At 36.3% G+C, this 22,572-nt stretch overlaps 1 protein-coding gene across 9 annotated transcripts in view; it reads right to left on the reverse strand.

Moving 5' to 3' along the window:
• Nucleotides 1-22,572, reverse strand: part of LOC100871176 (uncharacterized) — a 204,197-nt gene that overhangs the window by 25,486 nt on the left and 156,139 nt on the right. For 5 of the 9 annotated variants that reach the window (XM_012494495.3, XM_086913467.1, XM_012494491.3 and 2 more), the window contains exons 2-3: nt 10,485-10,655; nt 6,588-6,773 (exon numbers count right to left, since the gene is read on the reverse strand). In XM_012494495.3, the coding sequence (XP_012349949.1) occupies nt 6,588-6,773; nt 10,485-10,655 (357 nt within the window). Of the gene's footprint in view, nt 1-6,587; nt 6,774-9,194; nt 9,276-10,484; nt 10,656-10,931; nt 11,382-22,572 lie in introns of those variants that run through there. The other 4 variants (XM_086913462.1, XM_086913461.1, XM_086913466.1 and 1 more) reach the window with 2 other exon arrangements.

Here is a 22,572-nt window from a genome sequence, read left to right on the forward strand (position 1 = left end):
TTCCGGTGTGTTGAAAAACCCTATAAAAATTGGTCTTTGAATCGGGATCGAGATTCGGTTGTGTAATTGCACTTTGTGAAATGAAATGCGACATGACACGTTTGGAAAAGCGTCGTCGCACCAGCAGCTCTGAGCTAGCTAACAGAAGTAAAAAAAACAGGTAAATGCGTGTAATCAGCTACAAAGAAAAAGAAAGAATCAAAATTAATATTGTTAAGTTCGAATAAGAATGATTTAATTAAAATAAATGATAAATTAGAAAGAGAAAAAACAGATAATAGAACGTAAATTAGAGGTGTGCGGGATCGTTTAAAGAACGACTTGAACTTCGGATTGATTCGGCAATAATCGGTCGCGTTCGGCCGAAGGCCTCGATAACTGGTGCCTCGAACCGATCGCGTCCGATTAGTGCCGAGTCGTGTCGAAGTTACGACAAAAGTCGTTCGAAAAGGATCTCGAAGCGTTACGGATATCATTCGATCTTGTCCGAATTTTGCCGAACTCGTTAATTCAAGATCCTGCACATCTCTAATATAAATAAAACGAAACATCGGTACCGATTCCGACAGATTAAGAGAAATAGAAACAGAGGGACCTTAATAATTAAGTGCCGGCCTTTATGAAAATAAATCTCACGTGAGTAATGTTGTAGTAGTAACAGAATTTGTGACATGTTATATACGATATTACGTAAGTAAAATCGCTCGATATAATGTATGCGTGGCGTATGGTAAGTTAAGGTTCGTTAAGTGTAACATCGATGCAAATAGTAGATGAGTAGAAAATTAAAAGGGAGAGGGGGAAAAAAAATGAGAACAGACAAATAAATAAAGGAAATTAATGGACATCACTACGCTTTCATTCATTCTATTGTCATTGCACTACTATGTATGATTAGAATATAAATAAATAAATAAGTCATCGTTTCTGCTTTCTACGGCGGTTTGGTTCCCTGATTGGTCAAGCTTCTTGCACGAATATCTTTTGGAAAAATATTTTATTTCGGTATTTTCTTCTTCTTCTTCTTCTTCTTTTTAGCTACGATCTTTCTTCTCGACAAAATGAAAAAAACTTGGGCCAATCAAGGTTAGTGATTAATTAATGTAATCTAAGTAAGGCGAAAATCCAAACATATGTTCATATCGAATATTAATAACATTATATATAAATATATATGTATATATATATATAAACAGGCAGCAGGCAATTAATTTGAAAAAGATCATCAATGATGTAACGTCCGGGAGAATATGTATATCTTCTCTTTTTTTTTCTTTTATTTTTTTTTTTTTTTTTTCATATGGATGTAAAATAAGGGGGGATTGGAGGTCGAGGAGGTTCGAGATTATCCAGACGGGATCGAATTGAGAGAGAGACAGAGAAGAAGAGAGAGAGAGAAAGAGAGCGGAGAGAGAGAGAGAGAGAGACAGAGTGAAATTGGGCGTGATTCGGTTTCGTTCGTCGTTAATAACAAAGTTATCGGATTTTTCAGCGTGACCTGTGTGTGCAACCTTTCTACTCGATCAGTAGTAGCCTGTGGCGTTAGTTTTTCACGGCACGATTGCGATCGAAAAGAAAAAAAGTACAAAAAGATACGAGAAATAATTAAAAAAAAAATATATATATATATATATGTATATATAAAAAGAAAAAAGAAATAATGAGATACTAATAATAATGAAAAAACAGAATCAAAAAAGGTCACTTATACGATATGCAGAGACTATTTTGTTTCTTGCAAGCGGCATGTATGCACTACGGAAACGTTCGTAATTCTTCAAAGAGGAAAAGAAACAAAAAAAAAAAAAAAAAAAAAAAAAAGGTAGTACAGTTTTAGCATACTTGGCACAAGTTCGATCGACTAAAAGAGCAAAAGGCACATTACATTAAGATGGAAATAAAAATATGTACGTATATATTTGAAAATAAAATTAAAAAAAATATATGAAAAAAGAGAGACTGTAAATTGAATAGAGATAAAGCAATGTAATCGAGAAAAAAAAAAAAAAAAAGGTAAGACACAAAAAGCACACAAAGTTTCAATACTTGTCTTTTTTTTTTTTTTTTTTTTAAATACTATTTTTTTCTTCTACTCGTAGTTTCTTTGGTCGTACAGAGATAGATATATATATATATATATGTAACTTAAAAAAACAAAAAAAAGATTCAATAAACAGTCTGTGCATTGTTTTTTTCAATTTCAATTATATTTCTTTTATTTGAATTTATTCGTCAATAAATTTCATGTTGACCCGAACTTAGTGCAAGTCATCGAGTGTTACATCACAAACAGATATATCGTTTACGATATACTAATTATCATCATTATCGTACGTTACCAAATATTATAATAATTATAATAATTACCGTTTAAAGACCAATTATGGTTAGCTGATAAGTCGATCGATAATAAGTTCCGAATTCTATTTGCAATAGTTTGTTTAATTAACGACATTACATTGCATAATAATTCATATATTTTTCTTTTTTCCGTATTCTTTTTTTCTTTTTCGTTCGTACTTAATCGTAAGGTCCTAACATCATTACTTTAGACGAGGGAGAGAGGACAGTACAAAAATTTGAAACGTGTTTTTTTTTCGCGGGAAAGGAATAATCATGGAAGATAGTGGGAAAATTTCGAACGCCGCGAAATATCGAATATTAAAATGAAATATATATAATAACAGTAATAATAATAATAATAATAATAATAATAATAATAATAATAATAATAATATATGATAATGATAATAATAATATTATTAATAATAATGATAATAATAATGATAATAATAATAATAGTAATATTAATAATAATATTAATAATAATAATAATATTAATAATAATATTAATAATAATAATAGTAATAATATTAATAATAATGATAATAATAATAATAATAATGATAATAATAATAATAATAATAAAAGGAATATAAAAATTCAAATATAAAATCGCGTAGGTAAAAAAGAAAAGACACTTGTTCGAGCCCCAGGCTGAAAAGTTCATTGTAAACACGATAAAATCTCTAGCAAAATATAGGTTAAGTGATATTGTAATATTAATCGATCATTCGTGTAAAAATAAAAAAGCATCGTTTAGAATTTAGAAAGCATCACGAAGAATAATATCGAACCAAGGCATCTTATTTTCAAACTCTCGTTCTCCTCGATACAAAACACAATCAGTTAATTTGTTAACCTACCTACTATATACACGTGTTACTATGCGCGCGCATGCATGGCTGGAATGGCGCGTAAGTACAAACGTATTCTGCATACGTATATGAGTGCATAGATTCTTTAAAACGTTGTTAAAATTCTGTTCTTGGAAAAATATGCAACGATCCTCAATGTTTTCACAAAAAATTACTTGTATTCATATCTGTATCGTATATTATTATCGTGTATTTATTCCATTCCAATTTTCATTTCATTCCAATGTACAACTTTCCTTTGAATTTGCCTTTTTAGCGTTGAACATCCCACCGAAATCACCAAATTTTCCCAAAATTCCCTAAATAATTCCAAATTATATTAAATCTGATCATAAAGACGCGACAAAGAATTCAAGCAGAATTCCGAACTGAAGAAAAAAAAAAAAAAACTTTCGAAGAATCATCAGGAACAATCCATCGATTTCTCTTTCTACCCCGTTCCTCGTAGGCGATCAGAGGGTGGGGAACAGAAGAAGAGAAAACGCCATAGATTTCCTATCCGTTGGCGTTTGGGAGTCGGTCTCGTTATCGGTCGAATACACGGAAAACGTATTAAATTCGCTTTCTACGAAGAGCAGTTTCTTGTTCCGGAGGGGAGGAAAAAAAAAAAAAAAAAAAAAAAAAACCGGGAGGGAAGCCTCCATTTCACAAACGATCCGCGCCGAGAGTTTCACGCGCGCAACACCTTCATCACCCAACTCCCTTCCCCCTCCATTTGGCCGCCGATTTTATTCATTTTCCGCCGCGCCGATCCAACGGAACGGCGAAACTTGTTAATTCCGCGAGAAGACCCGCCGCCGGGCGAAAGAAACGATACAGGCTCCGGGGAAATCTGTAAACTCGAACGTTATAAAACTTATCCTGCTCCACCACCCCGCTCTAAAAGAGGGAAGCTTTCGTTGCGCGGTAAGAAACGTTATCGTTACGCGGATAAAACGTTCCCTCCGCGATTCCACTTGTGTTACTTAACCAAGGTCTAACGGTAATTTGCGAGACTTAATTAAAATCCATTGTTATACAGGGATGAAAATATATTATGCGCTCGTGCGTACGTTGTTTTAGAGCGATGTTCCTCCAAATGGGTTTTTTCTTTTTTTTTTTTTGTTTTGGACGATACGATCCTCTATAATGGTTAGATAGATAACGGTTAAGCAATCAGAAGACCAGATCCTTTTTCTTCTTTTCTTAATTACGAGAGTGTATGTATATTTAAATAATTTTATCTTCAATTGTAATCGGTTTAATTCTTTCAATGTTTGAATTGAAAAGTTATATAAACGGAAAGAAAAATAATTGTAGCGAACTTTTTGAAAATCACGAGGCAAGAAACGTTGTGCAATATTACTTATTTGTAATTTTGATGAGGTGTACAGAAAATTAAATTTAAGTTAAAACAGAATTTCTAATTTAATGAAATATTAGAAAGAAATATTTGAGGTAATTGAAATCGGTTATTTCTTTTTTGTCGTTATTTTCACTTGTTCACGTGTCTATGTTTTTTTTTTTTTAGATTTTACGTAAAAATTGTTAACAGTATGGAATTACAAATTCCTACTTGCTTTCACATCAATCGACTTTTAACATTTCCTGCATGTTCCTGCATTCAGTTTTGATTTAATTTTTCTCCATTTTAAGCAATTTCTTTCGAACGTGTTCACATCACGAGTAGCTTTTGTTAAGTTTTAAATCGATTCTTTGAAATAAAAATCACAAAAAAACCTGAGAAATTGTTTATTGCAGAAAAACAAATATCGCTTTTTATTAAAGATCTGAAACACATCGAAGATCGTTGCACACCCTCTGACTAATCCACTCCTCGCCATGATATAACTTACTATCTATCATTTTAATAATAATAATAATAGTTAATAATCACGAGTTTTTCATCGTTATTAATCACGTTTTTTTTTGTCGTTGCCATTAATAGTTGCTTCCAACGATTCGTATCCAATCGATCACAATCACCGCACGAACAAAAGAGAGAGAGAAAAAAAAAAAAGAAGAAAAAGAAAAATCAATCGCCACCATTCTCGAGAACTCTCTAACCCCTATCTTCGTGTAATGCAACTTTCTTAAATTTCGTATTCACCATATACGTACAGTGCTATGATAAGTGATTACTTAAAAAGGTTATATAGAAATCCACACCGTTTCATCAAAAACGTTACCGATATAATTGCCTAGTTACCGATCGAGGAGCCGTGTTCCTTTTTGCACGGACTCGCCATTTCGTTTCCGTTTCGTCATTAACGAGCTTCGTTTCGCTCCAATTCGCCCTGCTACAAGCGATCCGTGAAATCATCGTCACAGCGCAGTTTCGCGCGGATCATCGCCGTTTAACCGTTCGACAACTCGATCGAATAAAATCGAAAAATAATTTTCCCGTCCATCTGGAACTGAACGACAACGAAGCTGAATATCTTATTACGCGACGTATCTTATTATTATTTTTTTTTCCTTTTTTCTTTTTACTTTTTTTCTTTTTCTTTTTCGGATTTTACACACGTTTTCCTTTTTTTTTTTTTTCACATCGCGCACGGATTATACTGATTTATCGAATATAATATATATATATATCGTATATAAATATAAGATTTCCTTGGGACGATGGAACGAACAACTCGTCCTACTCATCTCCCATCGAGATGAACTCGGGAGAATCGACGAGAACCATCGACGAGATATATCTCCGACTTCCAGCCTTAGGTTCTTGCCTTTTCTTTTCTTCTCTTTCCTTTTTCTCGAAAAATCCCGAATTTCGGATCCCCGATCTTCTCTCGAACGATCATTCAAACCTACGACGTTCCTCGAAATGAATCTCAACCGGTCTCTTCTTCCCAAATAAAGAGCGAGAGCAAACAAAAATTCGGCGAACTCCGCGATACCGATTACCGCCACCGTTGCACGAATATAAAAATCCGAATCGAGACGCGCGAAAGAAGAAAAAATCGGCGAAGCCGATTTATTAATTGTCGCGCGTGGTGAACCGAGGTAAAGATAAAAAACGTGAAAAAAGAAAATGAGGAAAGAAGAGAGCTTGTTTGCCGACGATCGATAAAATCGATTTCAATAGTACGCGTGGACGTAGATCAGGTTGTGGATCGGATGATGGTGGGCGTGAGGATTGTGCAACGGGGTACAGAAGGAGGTGGTGGTGATAGTCGTCGGGGATGGTGGATGATTGACAGATTGCATCGTGGAAACGGGCGACACCTGATTGGGGGGACCGGCCGGCACTTGGTACACGGTATTGGGCGCGGCCATCGGGCACCTTGAGGCCCCGGCTGCGCCGTGTTGGGCCCCATGCTGTTGTTGTTGTTGTTGCTGTTGTTGTTGTTGTTGTTGAATGTAGTTTGGTGGTAGACATACCTCGAGGCGGTCGGTACGTGGCATCTTCTGCGGCATCGCCACCGTCTGCGGGACCACGCCCAACGGGCTTCCGACTCCGGTTGGGTCCGCAGGCCCCATGATCGCTGGCATGATGGGGCTGGGCGCGAAATACGGGCTGTACGTGTTGCCAACCTGCGGCATACCGGTCAGGTACGGATTCGTCGCCTGTGAAAACAAACCCGGAAAGTATCCAGGTAACACGGATTAGAAAAAGACCCCACCTTCGCCTCCACGCGAGTCGTCATTCGTTTCTGCGTTCTCCCCGATCTTAAATTATCTTTTTTTCCCTTTTCTTTTCTTTTCTTTTCTCTCCCTTTATGCTAGAACTATTAGCCAACCCTCCGCGACGCAAGCGCGATACAGACCCACCCGATCTTTGCGTGTGCGCCATTCGAGATCTTTGCTACTTTGGTACGAGATCGAGACTTCGCGAGCGATTCGTTGGAAGGTATTTTTCACACGATTCATTTCATCTTGATGGTAAAAAGTTTTGGAAAAAGTTACATGATGAAACAATCTCGAGTGTGATACGTTTCTTTCTTTTTTTTTTATCTTCCGAATATCATTAACGTTATATTTTTCTGGATAAATTTTTCTTTACAATGTTTATATTAGATTCGTGGCGTATACATATACTGAAAACTACGAAAAATATTGTACACACTTCAAAATAACAATTTTTTTCTTCATTTAAGATAAAAATTCAAAGTATATCGATAAAAAAGTTTTCATTACTTAAAAAAAAAGTTAGGAAATAATGTTAAATACTTCAATATTATGCTTTCGAAAGAATTCAAAACCAGATTTCAACTAATTAGATATTAAACCTTCACATATGAATCTTTAAAAATTGCAAGCGTTCTCTTCTTCGTTTGAAAAAAAAAAAAAGTTAATACACCACTTGGATGAAAATAAAAAAATTACCATCACACGATAGATTTTTGTGAAGCTAAAATAAAAATCAAATTTTAATTCGAGAAAAGCACCACTTGTCGGGAATCGAACGACGCTTGCAACATTTTGAAAAAATAAAAATAAAAATGAAAAAACACACGATCGATCAAAAATCCAGGAAGAAAAGAACGATTGCGGAATAGCTCGCCAAGTCTTAATTCATTCGTCTCGTCGCGCTTGTAACCGGCATTTTGAACGACAAGCGCGCGTTCCCATAAGAAGCATTTTTGGTATTGCGGAGAACGGGCTTCCCAGAAGCGAAGGCAGGTAATTTGAAGCGCAGCCGAATGAGCTGAACGCCCGTTCCTTCTTCTTCTTAAGGACCCTGTGTGCTTGTATTCTTCGAACTTTCGACGTATAGAAGCTTCCAGGACAACCGAGGCACGCCAAACCGCCGAAAAACTTTTTGAACGATAATGGCCGTTGACCCGGAAAACAGTTTTCCCTCCTCGACGAGGAAGAGGAAAGAGAATAAATCTTTCGAGGCGTGGAGGCGTGCCTCGATCGTTTCGCGATCGTTTCGCGCGCGTTTCCCTCGCTCTCGATTTTTCTTTTCTTTTTTTTTTTTTTTTTGTTTATATTCTATATTGTAAAATCGACGTTGATAGTTGTTGAAATTAAATAATTACATTGGGAAAATTGATAATCGTCGTTTTCGAATCGATGAAAATAGAAAAGATTGGCAATTGTTTTACGTTTAAATTAATTTGTTATTCGAATCGAAATTATCATAGAATTTGTTCTGAGGTTAATTTTTTGGAGGTAAATATTAGCTTTTCTTTTTTTTAAAAAGATCTTTTAGATAGTGTTTGGTAAAAAAAAAAAAAAAAAAAAAATTATGACGCAAATCTATGAAGTAAACTTATGAGAGAACAAAGAATTTAATGTCATATTTTCTCGAATGGATCGAAAAGATTGTATCGATTAAATTTTTTTTCGCATTTTCAAAAATTATTGGTTTCAGAACAAACTGCATGCACGTACTTAAAAACTTTCAACACTGAACAATCAGAAGGAAGTAACAAATAGATACAAATGAATTTTCTAAATTTTTCATGGAAGTAGGTGAGAGAAATAGAGAGAAGAAAGAGAAAAAGAGAGAGAGAGAGAGAGAGAGAAACGCCACGATTTAACTTGGCCGCAAAATAATTCATGCTTTCAAGGAAAAAAACTCTCTAAAGGTAAAAAAAAAAACTCTGTCGCAATGTACAGAGAAACTTCTTAACTTTTGATAAAAAAAAAACAAAATGAAACATTTCGTGAAGCATGCATATCAAGTCTCAATCTTAATTTACAGTGCGGCACTCTTTTGAAAACAAGTTGAAGCTTTCATACAAACGCTTACTAGTCTTACAGGCACACTACACGCGCGATAGCGGTGCCATCTGAAATAAATCTTTCAACTTCGTTGTAACCTCAAAATCGAACGTTAATTAAAATAAAAAAAAAAATCATTGAAATCAAAAAAATTGTCAGAAAATAATAATAAGTAAGGTTTTTGATGAAATTCTATTCTATAATATAACGATTAAACATTTAACATTCACAGATTTATTTCTTATGTCGGCGCCATCGGCGTGGCACTTTAATTAACTAAAAAATTAGTGGAAGCCAACCAAAACCAGGAGTTACCATAAAGGCGTGGGTAGCGAGAAGTTGCTGCTGGATTTGCTGTTGAAGGTGATGGTGTGGTGCCGGAGGTGCTGGTGCCTCCTGTTCACCAATGACGTAATTGGAGAACACACCAACAATCAACCACAACCACGAGAGCCACAGCGGCAAACATAGGGGACAGACAGGCAGTCATACGAGTAGTATAGGATTCGATGTCACGTAGCAACGACTATGAATTATATGTCATGAAAATAAAAGGCGGGTGGGCGTAATGATGATCTGATTTCTTTGGTGAAAATTTCCTTTCTAGGCGTTAAAATTATCATAATTAATTACGGGGAACGAATCAATTTTATTTCGCTATTTTCATTGCATGTGCACGCAATGAGAGACAACGTTTGTTAAACTGATCGTTTATTTTTTCTTTTTTTTTTTTTGTAAATTTTTCCATTGTTATCATCCTTTCTTAAATGGAACAGATGGGGTACATTTTGTGGATTCGCCAAATGATATATATATCATACACATATATATATGTATGTATTATATATATATACATACATACATACATATTGTAATTTAAAAAAGATAAAAAAAAAGAAAGAAAGAAATAACATTGACGAATCAACAAAATAATTGTATTGCCTTTTAATTTATATTTGACAGTAATCTAGAACTAATAATTATACTACACTTCTATTTAGAAAAAAAATTGATCTTTTAATAAATATATAATATATAAATATTGACTGTCTATCAAGAATCATGGATAAATTAAAGGAATAAGGGGTGACACTGACCAAAAACATGCGGCGTGCTAAAGTTTACTCTCTGAAGTTTTATCTCTCGGTGCAATGCCCGCAAATAAAGAACGCCGATAAATGAAGACGACGAGGTGTAAAATTTCTCTAATTAAACGCGATACAAAAATCAAATAGAAACTTGGAAAGAAGAGAGAAAAAAAAAAAAAAAACTTAAATTTTTCAAGAAGAAAGAAGATAAAAAAAAATAATTTTAATAACATAGATATTGCAACATATTTATCATATATTATAAAACTATTAATTGTTAAAAAAAAATATCGATCAACTATTATATTTCAGTTTTTTTTTAAATATAATAAAGATCAAATGATACACTTCATCGTGACTATTTACACAGCGTTACCTACCAAAAGGGTAATCTAGTGGTAGTCGTCGACTAACACAGACAAAACTCAAAATCTCTCGACCGTGGTAAAAAGAAAATGTGTGGATGTGTGAACAGCAGAAGACGTGGTGCAACGAATGTGTTAAAGTTTGGACATACCACTGCTGGTACCTGGCCAGGCACTAGTGGCTGGGCCGGTGTGAGACCCATCTGCTGCATCAGCGCGTTCTTTAGGGCCAAATGATTACGCCCGTTTATCAAAAGCTGGTCCTTCAGATGTTGCGGTGGATGGAAATATTTGCACGGGGGTTTTTCCCGATTACATCGGCCCTGAAACAAAAATGAAATGCATTTCATTAAAATCTAACATTAGAATTTAATTATTTAATTTATCTTTCGTCGCAGCTTAAGCATTAACATTCTAAGTGAATTCTTCTTCGAACGATTTTAAAACAAATGACGATTCATTCGTATGTTTAATTTTTGTAATTCTTTTTCTTATATCATGTGTTGATTAAAAAAATCGTATTAACAACTATTGTATTTCGAGTGTAACAATTATTCGCGTTAAATACTTCACTTCTCTTGGTTTGTCCAAATCTTTACCTTTGTATACTTTATTCATATATCGCAGGAACGAAAGAAGTGTGTCGTAAGATATTCAACGATAGCGTAAAATTAACAAGAAGCTTTAAGGAAGGAAATTCCTCTCTGGCGTATAAGGACACCGAGCTCGTATATACAAGTGGCACGATTAAAGGCAATTTTAATTACGTATCGTTCCCCTCCGTGAACAATATTTCCGCGAACGGTTACACGCGTGCAACAGCATGCCACCATTATACGCAATATAGTCACGTGGTAGCCTGGATGCGCGCGCATACGACCTATCTGCAATTTGTCCGTAAGTGAAACACTCACGTACAAGTGGTTTATAATGCAGCTAATATCGAAAGCTCCTACCTTTAGATTTTACGCCCTCTCGTAACTTGGGTGTCGCAACGAGCTTTAACGTGATTTCAGGCTTCTACATGTTCGTCGAGTGCAGTAATTTTTAAAAAAAGGTGGAAAATAGTAGGAGGAAAAAAAAAAAACGTGAGGAAGAAATAAGGAACACGATTAAGAACATATGTTCGATACAATCGTAGAGAGAGTAGAAAATGAAATTCCATGTTATAAATTGGATAAAAATATAATGTTTTCGATTATGGCGAAAATGAGGTGATCAAGAATTTTATATAAAGGAAGAAAATGTTAAAAAAAAAAAAAAAAAAGAAAAACATAATGAGAAGTAGAATAAAAAATTTTTATTATTTTAACGTATATTGCTGCAACACGAAATATTGCTTCTCATTTCATAAATGACAAGGGAGAATTCTTCCTCCACTTAACTCTTTCAAGATTAACGAGATAATACGACCCAAGCTAACCTTTATAAAGACTGCTAGATACGTCGTCATATTTTTCTAGCATCGAGAGAGCGTATGATCCTATTAATAAATAAAATTACCCTAGATCTTAAAAATTTCATTAAACACATTTAATATTTATTATTAAATAGAAATCCATTTTTAAAACATTTCTTCTGGTATTTCGAACGGATAGAAATAGCGAAGAAGATAAATGATGAAATTCATCAACGCCTTAATTGCAGATTAAAAATATTAAATTTCATTTTGATTCGTTTGATAATAATCGAAAAAAAAAGCGAAAAAGTGGAGAAAGCAAAGATTAAAGAAGATTAACGAGGATGAAGTAAACAAAATCGACAGATATTAATGGCCACCACCGCGTGATGTTTTACTCGTCACAACAGATTCTAAATAAGCTAGTTTTCAACCGCCATTACTTCTCGACAACCGTGGCACGGAAGTGTAGGTGAATAAGAATAGATCGATAGAACGCAATCTCTATTCGCAACATCATGAAGCGGGTCTCACACTTGGGACACGCTTTACCATCGAATGATTGCACGCTCGTTGAAAATCCACCACGTTGAATTTTCTTCGCTTCGTTGTAAATTGTTCGATTTATGATACAAAGCAAACTTGATTAACATCGAATTTCTATTAACACGTTGAATAGAAACCTCGATAGTTTGTCTGAAAGATTTATTAGAGGCCTTTTGTTGCCCGTGTATTGATTGACTATTTCTCGAAATTTCATTACTATAGATAGAATTTTTATGAGATATATTTCCTTTTCAAGAATATTTTCCCCTCGATAAGAGGGGAAAATAATAAAATAAAATTGCCTTACACGTAACATTTGTATTCAAAGATACTTTTGAGAAGCAATCAACGCGAGATATATTATACACGGAATATATGAATTTATAAATGCACGCAATATAGTAAATTAATATAATTATTACGAATTAACGCGTATATAATAAAACGCGTAGTGTAATTTGTATAGAATTAGATAATTATGGCGTACAAGTGTAAGTAATAATATAACATGAAACCATAGTTTTACATATTTTACGTGTATTATGTGCTTTTAATATTTATAAGAGTTATTAATGAAATATTAATTGAAAAAATAAATTTTCTAACTCGACGCTTGCGGAATAATTATATTAAATTAGAGATTTTCTCTCGAGATTTTCATTTTCATTTTCTTTTTTTTTTTTTCCTTTTCTCCTTTTTTTAAGAGAAAACGAAAACAATTTCATAACAACGTCACGTCCACATTTCAAACGCAAGAATAATACAAGATCCAAGGCATCGTACACGTGAAACTTTCAACCACCGGTATAATCGACTGAACGTTCCCTGAAATTCTCCCATAATCTAAACCCAGTAGCACGATAACAGGGAGCAGCGAATGTCCTTTCCTCAGACACGGTCTGGCAACTTATGCAAGTTGCTTCTGGAACGACCGTTAAAATTGAACAGAGAGAACACGCAAGAGATGATGCAACCTGGTGTACACGGAATATCTCGTAACAAATATTCCTTCTTCGTTATTTATAAAAAAAAAAAAAAAAAAAAACGAAAAAAACGAAATTCGTATAAATATATAGCGCTTGTTTCATCTTAGACAATCATTTCAAACGTTCATCGTTTTTCTTTCCAGGAGGTTCAGGTTTTATAAACTTTCGTTCAATATTCAAAATTAAGTAAAAGTTTCTAAGAAAAATAGTAAAAGAACATTATTTTATTATATCTCTTTGTATCTGCAAAACTTTCATCGATATCCTCTTGAAAGAGAAAGGAATAATGAAAAAAAAAAAAAAAAAACGAGATACAACAAATGACGAAACAAACGGAAGACGAAACGAGAGATAAAGGGAAATAACCAGGCGGATGGAAGAGGGTTATAAGTAGAGGAGAGGAGGGGATAAATGGGAGGAAGAAGATGAGAGGCGGAGGAAGAGGATGGGGCAAGGTCAGGCGGTGTCACGATGGTACTAATTAGACCCTAACAATATTAGTTCAGGTAAGACGTCTAGGATGAGATGGTGGGGTAACAGCAGCCGGTAGACACCCGTGCTTTCTTACGGGAATCCGGTGGCTTTCCATAATAGCAGCTTGCGAGCGTGAAACCGACCTTAGAGAGGATGGGCTCGTTGGTAAAGGGATGCTTCCTCAAATATCGCCTAATTAAGCACATTCGAGAGTTTCGAGGAATAATGTGTAACCACAAGGAGAAACTTTCCCATCGTGAGAGAACAATTGCTGCTCATATCAAATAACACGAATCATACGATATATATATATATATATATATATATATATATATATTCTTCTTTAATTGTTGTTGAGCTGATCTCTTTCATCTTTTCAGATTTTCTTTTTTTTTTTTATCAATGAATGCAATATTTTAACATACAGGAGAAATAGTGGTTTAGCAGTGATATTTAGAAATTTATCTAAAACAAATAATTTGTTGTTTATTCATTCATTGTTGAATATTATCGTCCAAAACGAACACGGAGGTTAATAAAGCAAAAACAACGTATAAAATTATTGCACAAGGTGGAAAAAGAAAAAAGTTGAAGGAAAGAAGTGGAAAGCAATAAAGAGGGAAGCCAGTGCACACACAGTTCTCTAAACGTGTTAACATACGAACTTAAACGAATAAAATGCAAATTCCTTCCGGGCCACGGACCAGATTGTTCCGCGTCTCTCTCCATTGCAATCATAAAACCGTGGCAACATCGTAAATAAGCCAGCCAGACAACGAGTTCCAACGGATTTTTGGCATTTATAAAAAAAACTCCCGGTTTGCGACGATGCTTTTCGCGCCGATTGTTTACCTTTCATATCCCATAATACGATTATCCGGAGATCTTTTCATAAGTGAAAAAAATTCCAATTTTGGCCCACTAATACTTAACAATTTTCTTATTTTTCTCGTTTTTCAAAGATTTTGCCTCAAACGAGAGGAAGACTCACGAAAGAAAATAAGATCTCCGGTTATTGGAATCGTTTAGGAAGAAAATTAAAAAAAAAAAAAAAATGAAAGTTTCTATCTCTCTTGAAATGTATTAAAAAATTACTCGACAATATTTCAACCGCTTGAAATAATACTCCAAATTAAACAATATTCTTTTAAAATTTTCCTACATAAAAATACAAGTAAATTTAACACAAATGTACATAAATGAATTTGAACAATAAAATATGAAATGAGGTTAAAAGAAGAATTTACTTTAATTCAAACATTAATTCTATATCTTCGTCCTGATCAAAATTCGAGCGAATTTTAAGATACAATCGTGTCTTAAATTTACCAATGATTCTGAGAGTACGGTTTATTCGAACCGTTCGTTCGAAACGATCCTCCAAAACGACTCCCAATTACAGTTGCTCCACAGAAACGTTTAACATTAATTCTCTCTCTCTCTCTCTCTGGCTCGCGAAATATCGCAAGTTGTTTCAAAGCCCCAATTAATTTCCCCGTATCCTCTGTCTCGCGAACTTTCTCCTCGAATAACGCAATCGCATAATCTTCGATCGAAACATCCACCACCTCCTACGCTTCTCTCTTTCTCTCTCGGCACGGAGGCGGCTCAACTTAATAATAAACAGAGGAACACATTATCGTCGGGATGCAAATAACGGCAGTTTCCTTGGAATTTAAGGCTACAGCGCTACATTTTAGGCGGCGCTAACTGTAGTATTAAAGTTGATTTAAAGGGTCTACCGATAAGAAACAGCATTCTCCCCGGGGAGCCATGCGAAATGTTCCCTCCTCCTTCGCTAATTTTAATGAAACTTTAATGATATTTGGAGGATTTTGGAGGAGGGAAAGAGAGGGGGAGGCGTGAAGGGACGTCGTAAATCCTGCTTCTAACACGGAAGGACGATGCGACGAGGGATTTTTCGCGTGATTTTCAAGCTTATGGAAAAATAGTAATACGAGATCACCGCCCTGTTCTCCCCGTTTCGATCTCAAATTAGATCGGCTGATGGACTTTCTTTTCGTTGCATCTTTCTTATACCATAGGCAAGGAAAATTAGAATGGTTAAAGAGAGAAGATTGTTCCGTTGCTTCAAAACTGTTCTTTGACTTGATACTTCAAAATTCCAAAAGAAATTCTTCTTCTCGCTTTGATATTTACAAATAACACTTCGAACAAATTCAAGAGAATAAAGAATAAGAAGAAGAAGAATCGCTTACCCTTGCACGATAAATTTCGATAAATTCCTGCCGGTCAAACTGCTGATTAACGGAAGCGGGGAGATGGAAAAGGAAACGAGCACAGCCTAAATCGGAAGGGCCACCGCCGACAAATAACCTTTAACCGGTGGTCATTCGTTCGTTGATAAATCATTGACCTCCCCTCCTCCAAAACGAGCAGGTGCGCCAGCCACGAGCAAAAAATATATATATATTTCCACTCTCTCTCTCTCTCTCCGCTTCTCCCTTGTTTCGACTTTCCGCCGTTGCCGAGGGAAGGTCCGTCGTCGGGTGGATGAAGAAGACAGGGGCGCGAGAAGGGGTCGACTCAATTACAGTCGCTGAACGACGCGATAATTGGGATCAAGATTGATCGTCTTCCTTCCCGACGCTCTGACCTTTCGCGAGAAAACAACTGCCGCCCGTTCCTTCTTTCTCTCCTCGTCCCCCTCCTCCACGAAGGCGCGAATGGCCGTCGAGAGAACAAATCGTCGTCGTCGCGAAGCGTTCTGCGCCTCGACTGTGTCGCGTCTGACTTCGTTCCACGAGTGTTGGTTGAGAATTGAGATGAATTTGTATCTGTTTCGAACAAGGTGAAAGTTATATTTCGACGCGTGTAAATGATACGAGAATTCGAGGGAGAAGGAGAAAATATTTGCGTAATACTTTGTATATAACGCGAGTTTACGGATTTGGACTTTGTTTTGGATTATGATCGAAAGCGTGAAATTTTAAACACGAACGAAGACGAGATTCGAGAGAGGAAATCGTATTGTATTCGTGTAACGTTCCAAAATCAGAGAAAGAAAGTCAATTTTACGACGTTACACTTTTTTATTTAATATCGCGGCTTGTTACGAAGGAAATCCACTCGAAGGGTTTCGAAATTACCGATGTGAAAATTTCTCGTTTAATCTCGTTAAATAATATAATTGCAAAAGTTTTTCAGTATGAAAAACCGCGTGGTAATTTCTCGAAAGCAATGAAAAGCCTTTCCCCTCCCCCCACAAGCTTGATTACATTGATATTTTTTTTTTTTTCCAACGAAAGTGGTAGTTGTTTCACCGCCACAACCAACCCCCTCCCCTCCCCTTTAAGATTGTAGACGCGTTTAATCACTTTGAGTAGCGAATTGAATAATTCAAAGGCGGGATTTGTAGTTGAGAATTGGAGCAGGGCAAAGTGCCTGCAGCGATAGTTAATTTTAATTTAATTTACATTAGGGGATTTGTTTGTGCAGGCCGAGCGCGAGAGTATGCATTTAGACATAAAATCTTGACTGGGAGGGAAACTTGAGGGAGAAATTGTAAGGAACGTGCTCGCGGATTCCATGAAGATTTAAAACACTGCGAAAATCCTTTCGAGTTTCATTCATATTCTAGTTTACTTACTCCATTTTTTTCCTTCTTCCTTTTTTTCTTCTCTCGCTTTCTTCGAAACGAAGAGAAAACAAAGTTGAACTGAAAGATATAGAACTTATCTTATAGAGAATTATATCATTTCTCCTCTCTTTGGAATCATCTGATGGTTCTATATATAATCCAATGTCGAGAGATTAATTCTAGAGATTTTCGATTGACAATTCTTCTCGCAACTTTGTAGAATAACCAAATTTTATTATTACACTTACTCGTTAAAATTCCAATATGATAAAATGAAACCACTCTCCAAAACCATTTAAAGTATATTCTTTAAAATAACTTCAATTCCAAGATTCAAAGTCAACAAGATCAAATCAAGCCAATTAATTCATCTTCGTTATCAACGATCGAGACACGATATATTAGAAACCAAGCTAGAGAGATTTTTAGAATAACCAAGTTTTATCACACTTACTCGTTAAAATTCCAATGTGATAAAATGAAACCACTTAAATATACTTCTTTAACCGAAATCAAGCCGATTAATTCATCTTCACATTCATCGTCTGGAAAAACGAAGGGATTCAAACAACAACAATCGAGACACGATATATTAGAAACCAAGCCAAGGAGATTTTTAGAATAACCAAGTTTTATCACTCGTTAAAATTCCAATATGATAAAATGAAACCACTTAAAATACTTCTTTCTTTAAGATAAAGATGCATCTAAGCCGATTAATTCATCTTCACATTCATCGTCTGGAAAAACGAAGGAATCCAATTTCAAGCAACAACAATCGAGACACGATATATATATTAGAAACGAAGCCAGAGAGATAGGTATATCGGTGTGAAACAAGCGTGTTTAAACGTGGCCACGAGGCTAATGTCGTAGCCAGTTTCGCCCCGGCGAAATTAAGGGGAATCGTGCGCGCCGGCATACGACACCGTTTCCACGTTGGAAAATCGATATGCAAATCTACGCGCAAATCCTAGTAATCTTGGCCCCTGCACAGCCCTTGCACAACTTCCTCCGGTAGTTTCACGCGTTTTCCACCATCACTCCCCACGCCACGCTCCACTTTCCCTCCAAAGAAAGGGGGCTCTCCCTCCCCTTCTTTTCGCCGATATTCCGCGAAATCCTCCCTCTGCGAGGAATGCGAACACGCGAGACGAGGGCGAAAGGTTATAAAGCCAGGGGTTCGAAGGATCGTGTTCCCTCGGTCAACGCGGCCCCCACAACGACACTTTGTCGAGGTGAAAAAGGTTACCACTTTCTTCCGTTCGAGTCGAGTTTTTTCCCTCTTTTATTTATTTTTTTGAGAGGTTATTGTTGATATTTGTCGGTCGAGGATGGATATTTCGAGGGAAGATATTTTTATATTCTACATTGTATAACGTTCGATTCGTATTTCCTAACGAATCGCGGAAAACTTGTTATTCCATCCTTTTTATACATTTCTACTTTACATTTTCTCTCGAGTCGCGTTCAATGTTTTTTTGTATAGGTAAACATTGGATATATATATCGGTTGATTGGAAATCTATCGAAATTATTACACAACGATCTTAACCCCGTTACGATTTCTCCGCGGCGCTGAAGCCGAGCAAAAAGGAAAAGATCGTCAGCGGTCGCCTCGTTGCAACCAGCTTTTTGACGGTGTTTATTGACGATAAGAACAAAATATCGATGCATACAACTTCGATCGGATTTAGTAGCGAAAGGGTTAATCCATTGATGACTCTCCGCCATCACTCGGTTCGATTCGAACGGCGACGATATTTATTCACGTTTGATTTTTTTTAATATCGTTTCGTGAATAGATTTCTCTTTACGTATAATCTTATAAAGCGTAGAATAATATATCACCGAATGGCTAAGTTTTTTTTATCTGAAATTAGATCGTGATCGCAGATCGAACTACATTTTCGATTAATCCGAGTTCGACAGTCGTTGGGATAGAAATATTATTATTTTCAAAGTTTCTGAGTTTTGTAAGCATGGAATGAAATTAGTTCGAGCGAAGATGAGTTTGATTTTTCGTTATTGAATAAAGAAATTACATCTATTCGTTAGAAATTGACGATAGAGAGAAGAAAATGAGATGAATAAGAAAGATGAAAGACATCAAATCACTTTATCGTGATACTTGCCCTGACAAACCAAAATGCAGTTTGGTAATTATTTTATTATTATTATCGCAGAAAACAACAATATATATAATTTAATATCCGACAAATTTTCTTTCTTTATACGTAAAGATACATAAAATATAAAAGTTTTATACGTTAATTTATGTGTGAAATCATTATTAGCTAATAAAACGAAAATATCAATATAATACCTTTTTTTTTTTTTTTTACCTATAAGAATTGCCTTGACAGCAACGAGAAGAAACTTGCACTCGCGGTGTTTAAAATATTCAAAGAAACAACGTCGATCAAGATTGAAGCTTCTCGAGAACGTCTCTCGAACCAATTTCGAAAGACGTGAAAACTACTTGCCCAAGAATGCGCCTAGACGAGGTTTAATTTTTCAACCTGGTGGAAAGAAAAACGAGCGAAACGTCGAAGGAAATCTGCGACATTAGTCGCAAACGCTGTGTTAAAGGCCGTGATCGTTTGCCATCCCTCTCTATATTACCGTAGTAGTCGGGTAGTTTCGAAAAGTGAAGAGATTAGATTTATTTTTTAAAGTTGCTGCTAACTTTACAGTTTTATCGACTTTTGCCGACTCGATTTGAATGTTTGATTGATTTTATCGAGTCTTGTCGATAAGCTCGTTAAGCCGATTATTATTCAGAATCGTTGTTATGCCTGTTATAAATTTAAATAGCGAATTTAAATAACAAATAAATTTTGCCTCGAAGGTATGCGGCGCGCGAGATTATCGAAAAATTAATCTCCGTGCGAAACCAATTTCATAATGAAGCATATATTTTGTGTAATAATAACCGCAACATCCATATTTTCGACGAAAAAAAAAAAAAAAAGAAAAAAAAACGAAAAGACGTTGAAAAGGGAATAAACTGAAGCAATTTGCGAATACTTCAAAGATACACTTGTCGCGAGTTGAAGACAAGTAACAAAAAAAATTTTTCGAAAGAGTTTATAGTTCGTATAAAATCTTTCCGAGAAAAAGATCTCCATCCTCCTTTGAGATATAAACACGTTCCAATAAAGAAAGAAGAAAAAAAAAAACATACAAATAAAATCTATCTATCTATCATCTATGCAACAAATTACAAATACCTTGGGCAAGAGGTTATATAACGAAATTTCGAGAAAAAGATTTCCATCTTTGAAACACAAATACGTCCCAATAAAAATCCTATAACGCAATATTATCCTCAAAGAACGACCAACTATCAAAGAGAAACTTCCACGCTGCACGATATACGCGAGGAAGAGGGTATTGAACACGTACACGTTCTCGAGAAAAATTCATAAATAAAATTCTTTCCCTTTAAAAAAAAAAAACAAAAAGAGAAAAAGCAACGTAGAATTATAAAATATCGCGCAACGCGATTCCTTTTTTCTTTCTCGGAAAAAAAAAAAAAAAAAAAAAAAACAGGAAAAGGAAAACAAAGACAAAGGTTCGATATTATAAAAAAAAGAAAAAAAAAAAAAGAAGAAGAAGCTTATTGGCCGAGAGCGTTAATTGCGTACAACACGTAAGAGAGAATTAATGGCGCGCAAGGTGGGGAGGAGAGAGGGCGAAAAGGCTCTTCTGTTCCGCAATATCCTTTTCCAGGGGAGCGAGTAGTAATACGATCAACATCGAAGCCCTCCACCCCCTCCACCTCCTCCGCCGAAGGAAATATCGAGATGGCGGGACGGCTCGGCAAAGCGGATATTGGCGCGATGATAGGCCAGATTGAGAGGAACTTTGTTATCTGGATTACTTAGGGGAGTGGAAAAACACGGCGTTGTTCCCCGATCGACGTCTCACCACGGCATGTCCCTGTACATGTATATGTATAACGCGCCTAACTTACGACCGACTTGGAAAAATTTAAGGATAAACGAGAAAACTTTCTTCTCCCTCCATCCTTCCACGACACGCGCACACCCTCCTCCCTCTCCTTCGAATCCCGTCTCATATTGGCTAATACGCCTCGCTCGTATTTCGCGTTTTACGTCCCATCGCGCGGTTGGTTTCCCCCTCCTCCCCCGCGAATTTCGACTCTTCTCTTGCTATTGTTGCCAACCAACAGGGATATATGTATATATATATATATATGTGTGTGTGCGTGTACGTAGATATACCTCGACGGAATCTTCGAACGAGCGTTCATGAGGCGGGAACCCCTTTTGGGAATGTCGAGATTCTTGGATAATTTGAAACTTTCTTTCCTCCTCGAATATTTTATCCTCGAGCGGAGGGGGAAGAGTCTCGAAATCGGCAAGTTTTAATAGGGTGGAAAAACGGGGTGGTGAATTTTCTCTCTCTCTCTCTCTCTCTCTCTCTCTCTCCCCTCGAGAGATTACAGGGGCGCGAGATGTATTTGGAATTTTTATTCGTTCGCGCTTGGGATTCTAGGTGATGGATCGGGATTTCCAAAAGGAAGGGGAATTCGTCAATTAAACGAGAAATCTCGATTTCGAAAAAAAGATATGCTTAAAAACAACAACAGGTATGTGGTTATACGTACAATTTTAGGGGGGAATTTCATACCGTTTCCGGCCGAGTTTGTCGCGCTTCTCTCCCAGAACTGTAGGCCACGACCTTCTATCCTCCATTCCAAATCCCCTTTTTTCCAACCGTCCACACTCGTTTCTCCGCTTTTCCTCGGCGTTGGAGGAGAGAGAAAGAAAGAAAGAGAGAGAGAGAGAGAGAGAGGTCTTTCAGCCGAGACGAGCCGGTTAATTCGAGAAGTGGCGAGAAACGTGTAGGTTCCTCCACGTGTACAACCGTTCCTCTCTCGTGTCGGTCGTCTTAGAAAAGCTCCCTGACGCTGGTAGAAAAGCCAGGGCAAATGACATCAGGGGTCCCGTTTCATTACGTCGGGAACGTGAAAGCCCAGCTGAGTCAGTGGCTATATCCTTGGTGTAAAGGGAATTCAGTTATTTCCTTTTTTCTTTCCCTCTCTTTTTCTTTCTTCGAGATTCCCTCCCCCCTCCTCCTCCTTTCGTTTTCCTCGTCCCGGGCGGCGGAGATATTTATCGGAACCGCAAACCGCGTTCCTTTTGTTTCAGAAGTTCACGCGGCACGTCCTCTTGTCACGTCACGTTTTGGGGGAGGCAGATGAT

Source organism: Apis florea, unplaced genomic scaffold, assembly GCF_048593485.1.
Source record: "Apis florea isolate Af1SG1 unplaced genomic scaffold, ASM4859348v1 contig_3496_pilon, whole genome shotgun sequence".
Lineage (NCBI taxonomy): Eukaryota > Metazoa > Arthropoda > Insecta > Hymenoptera > Apidae > Apis > Apis florea.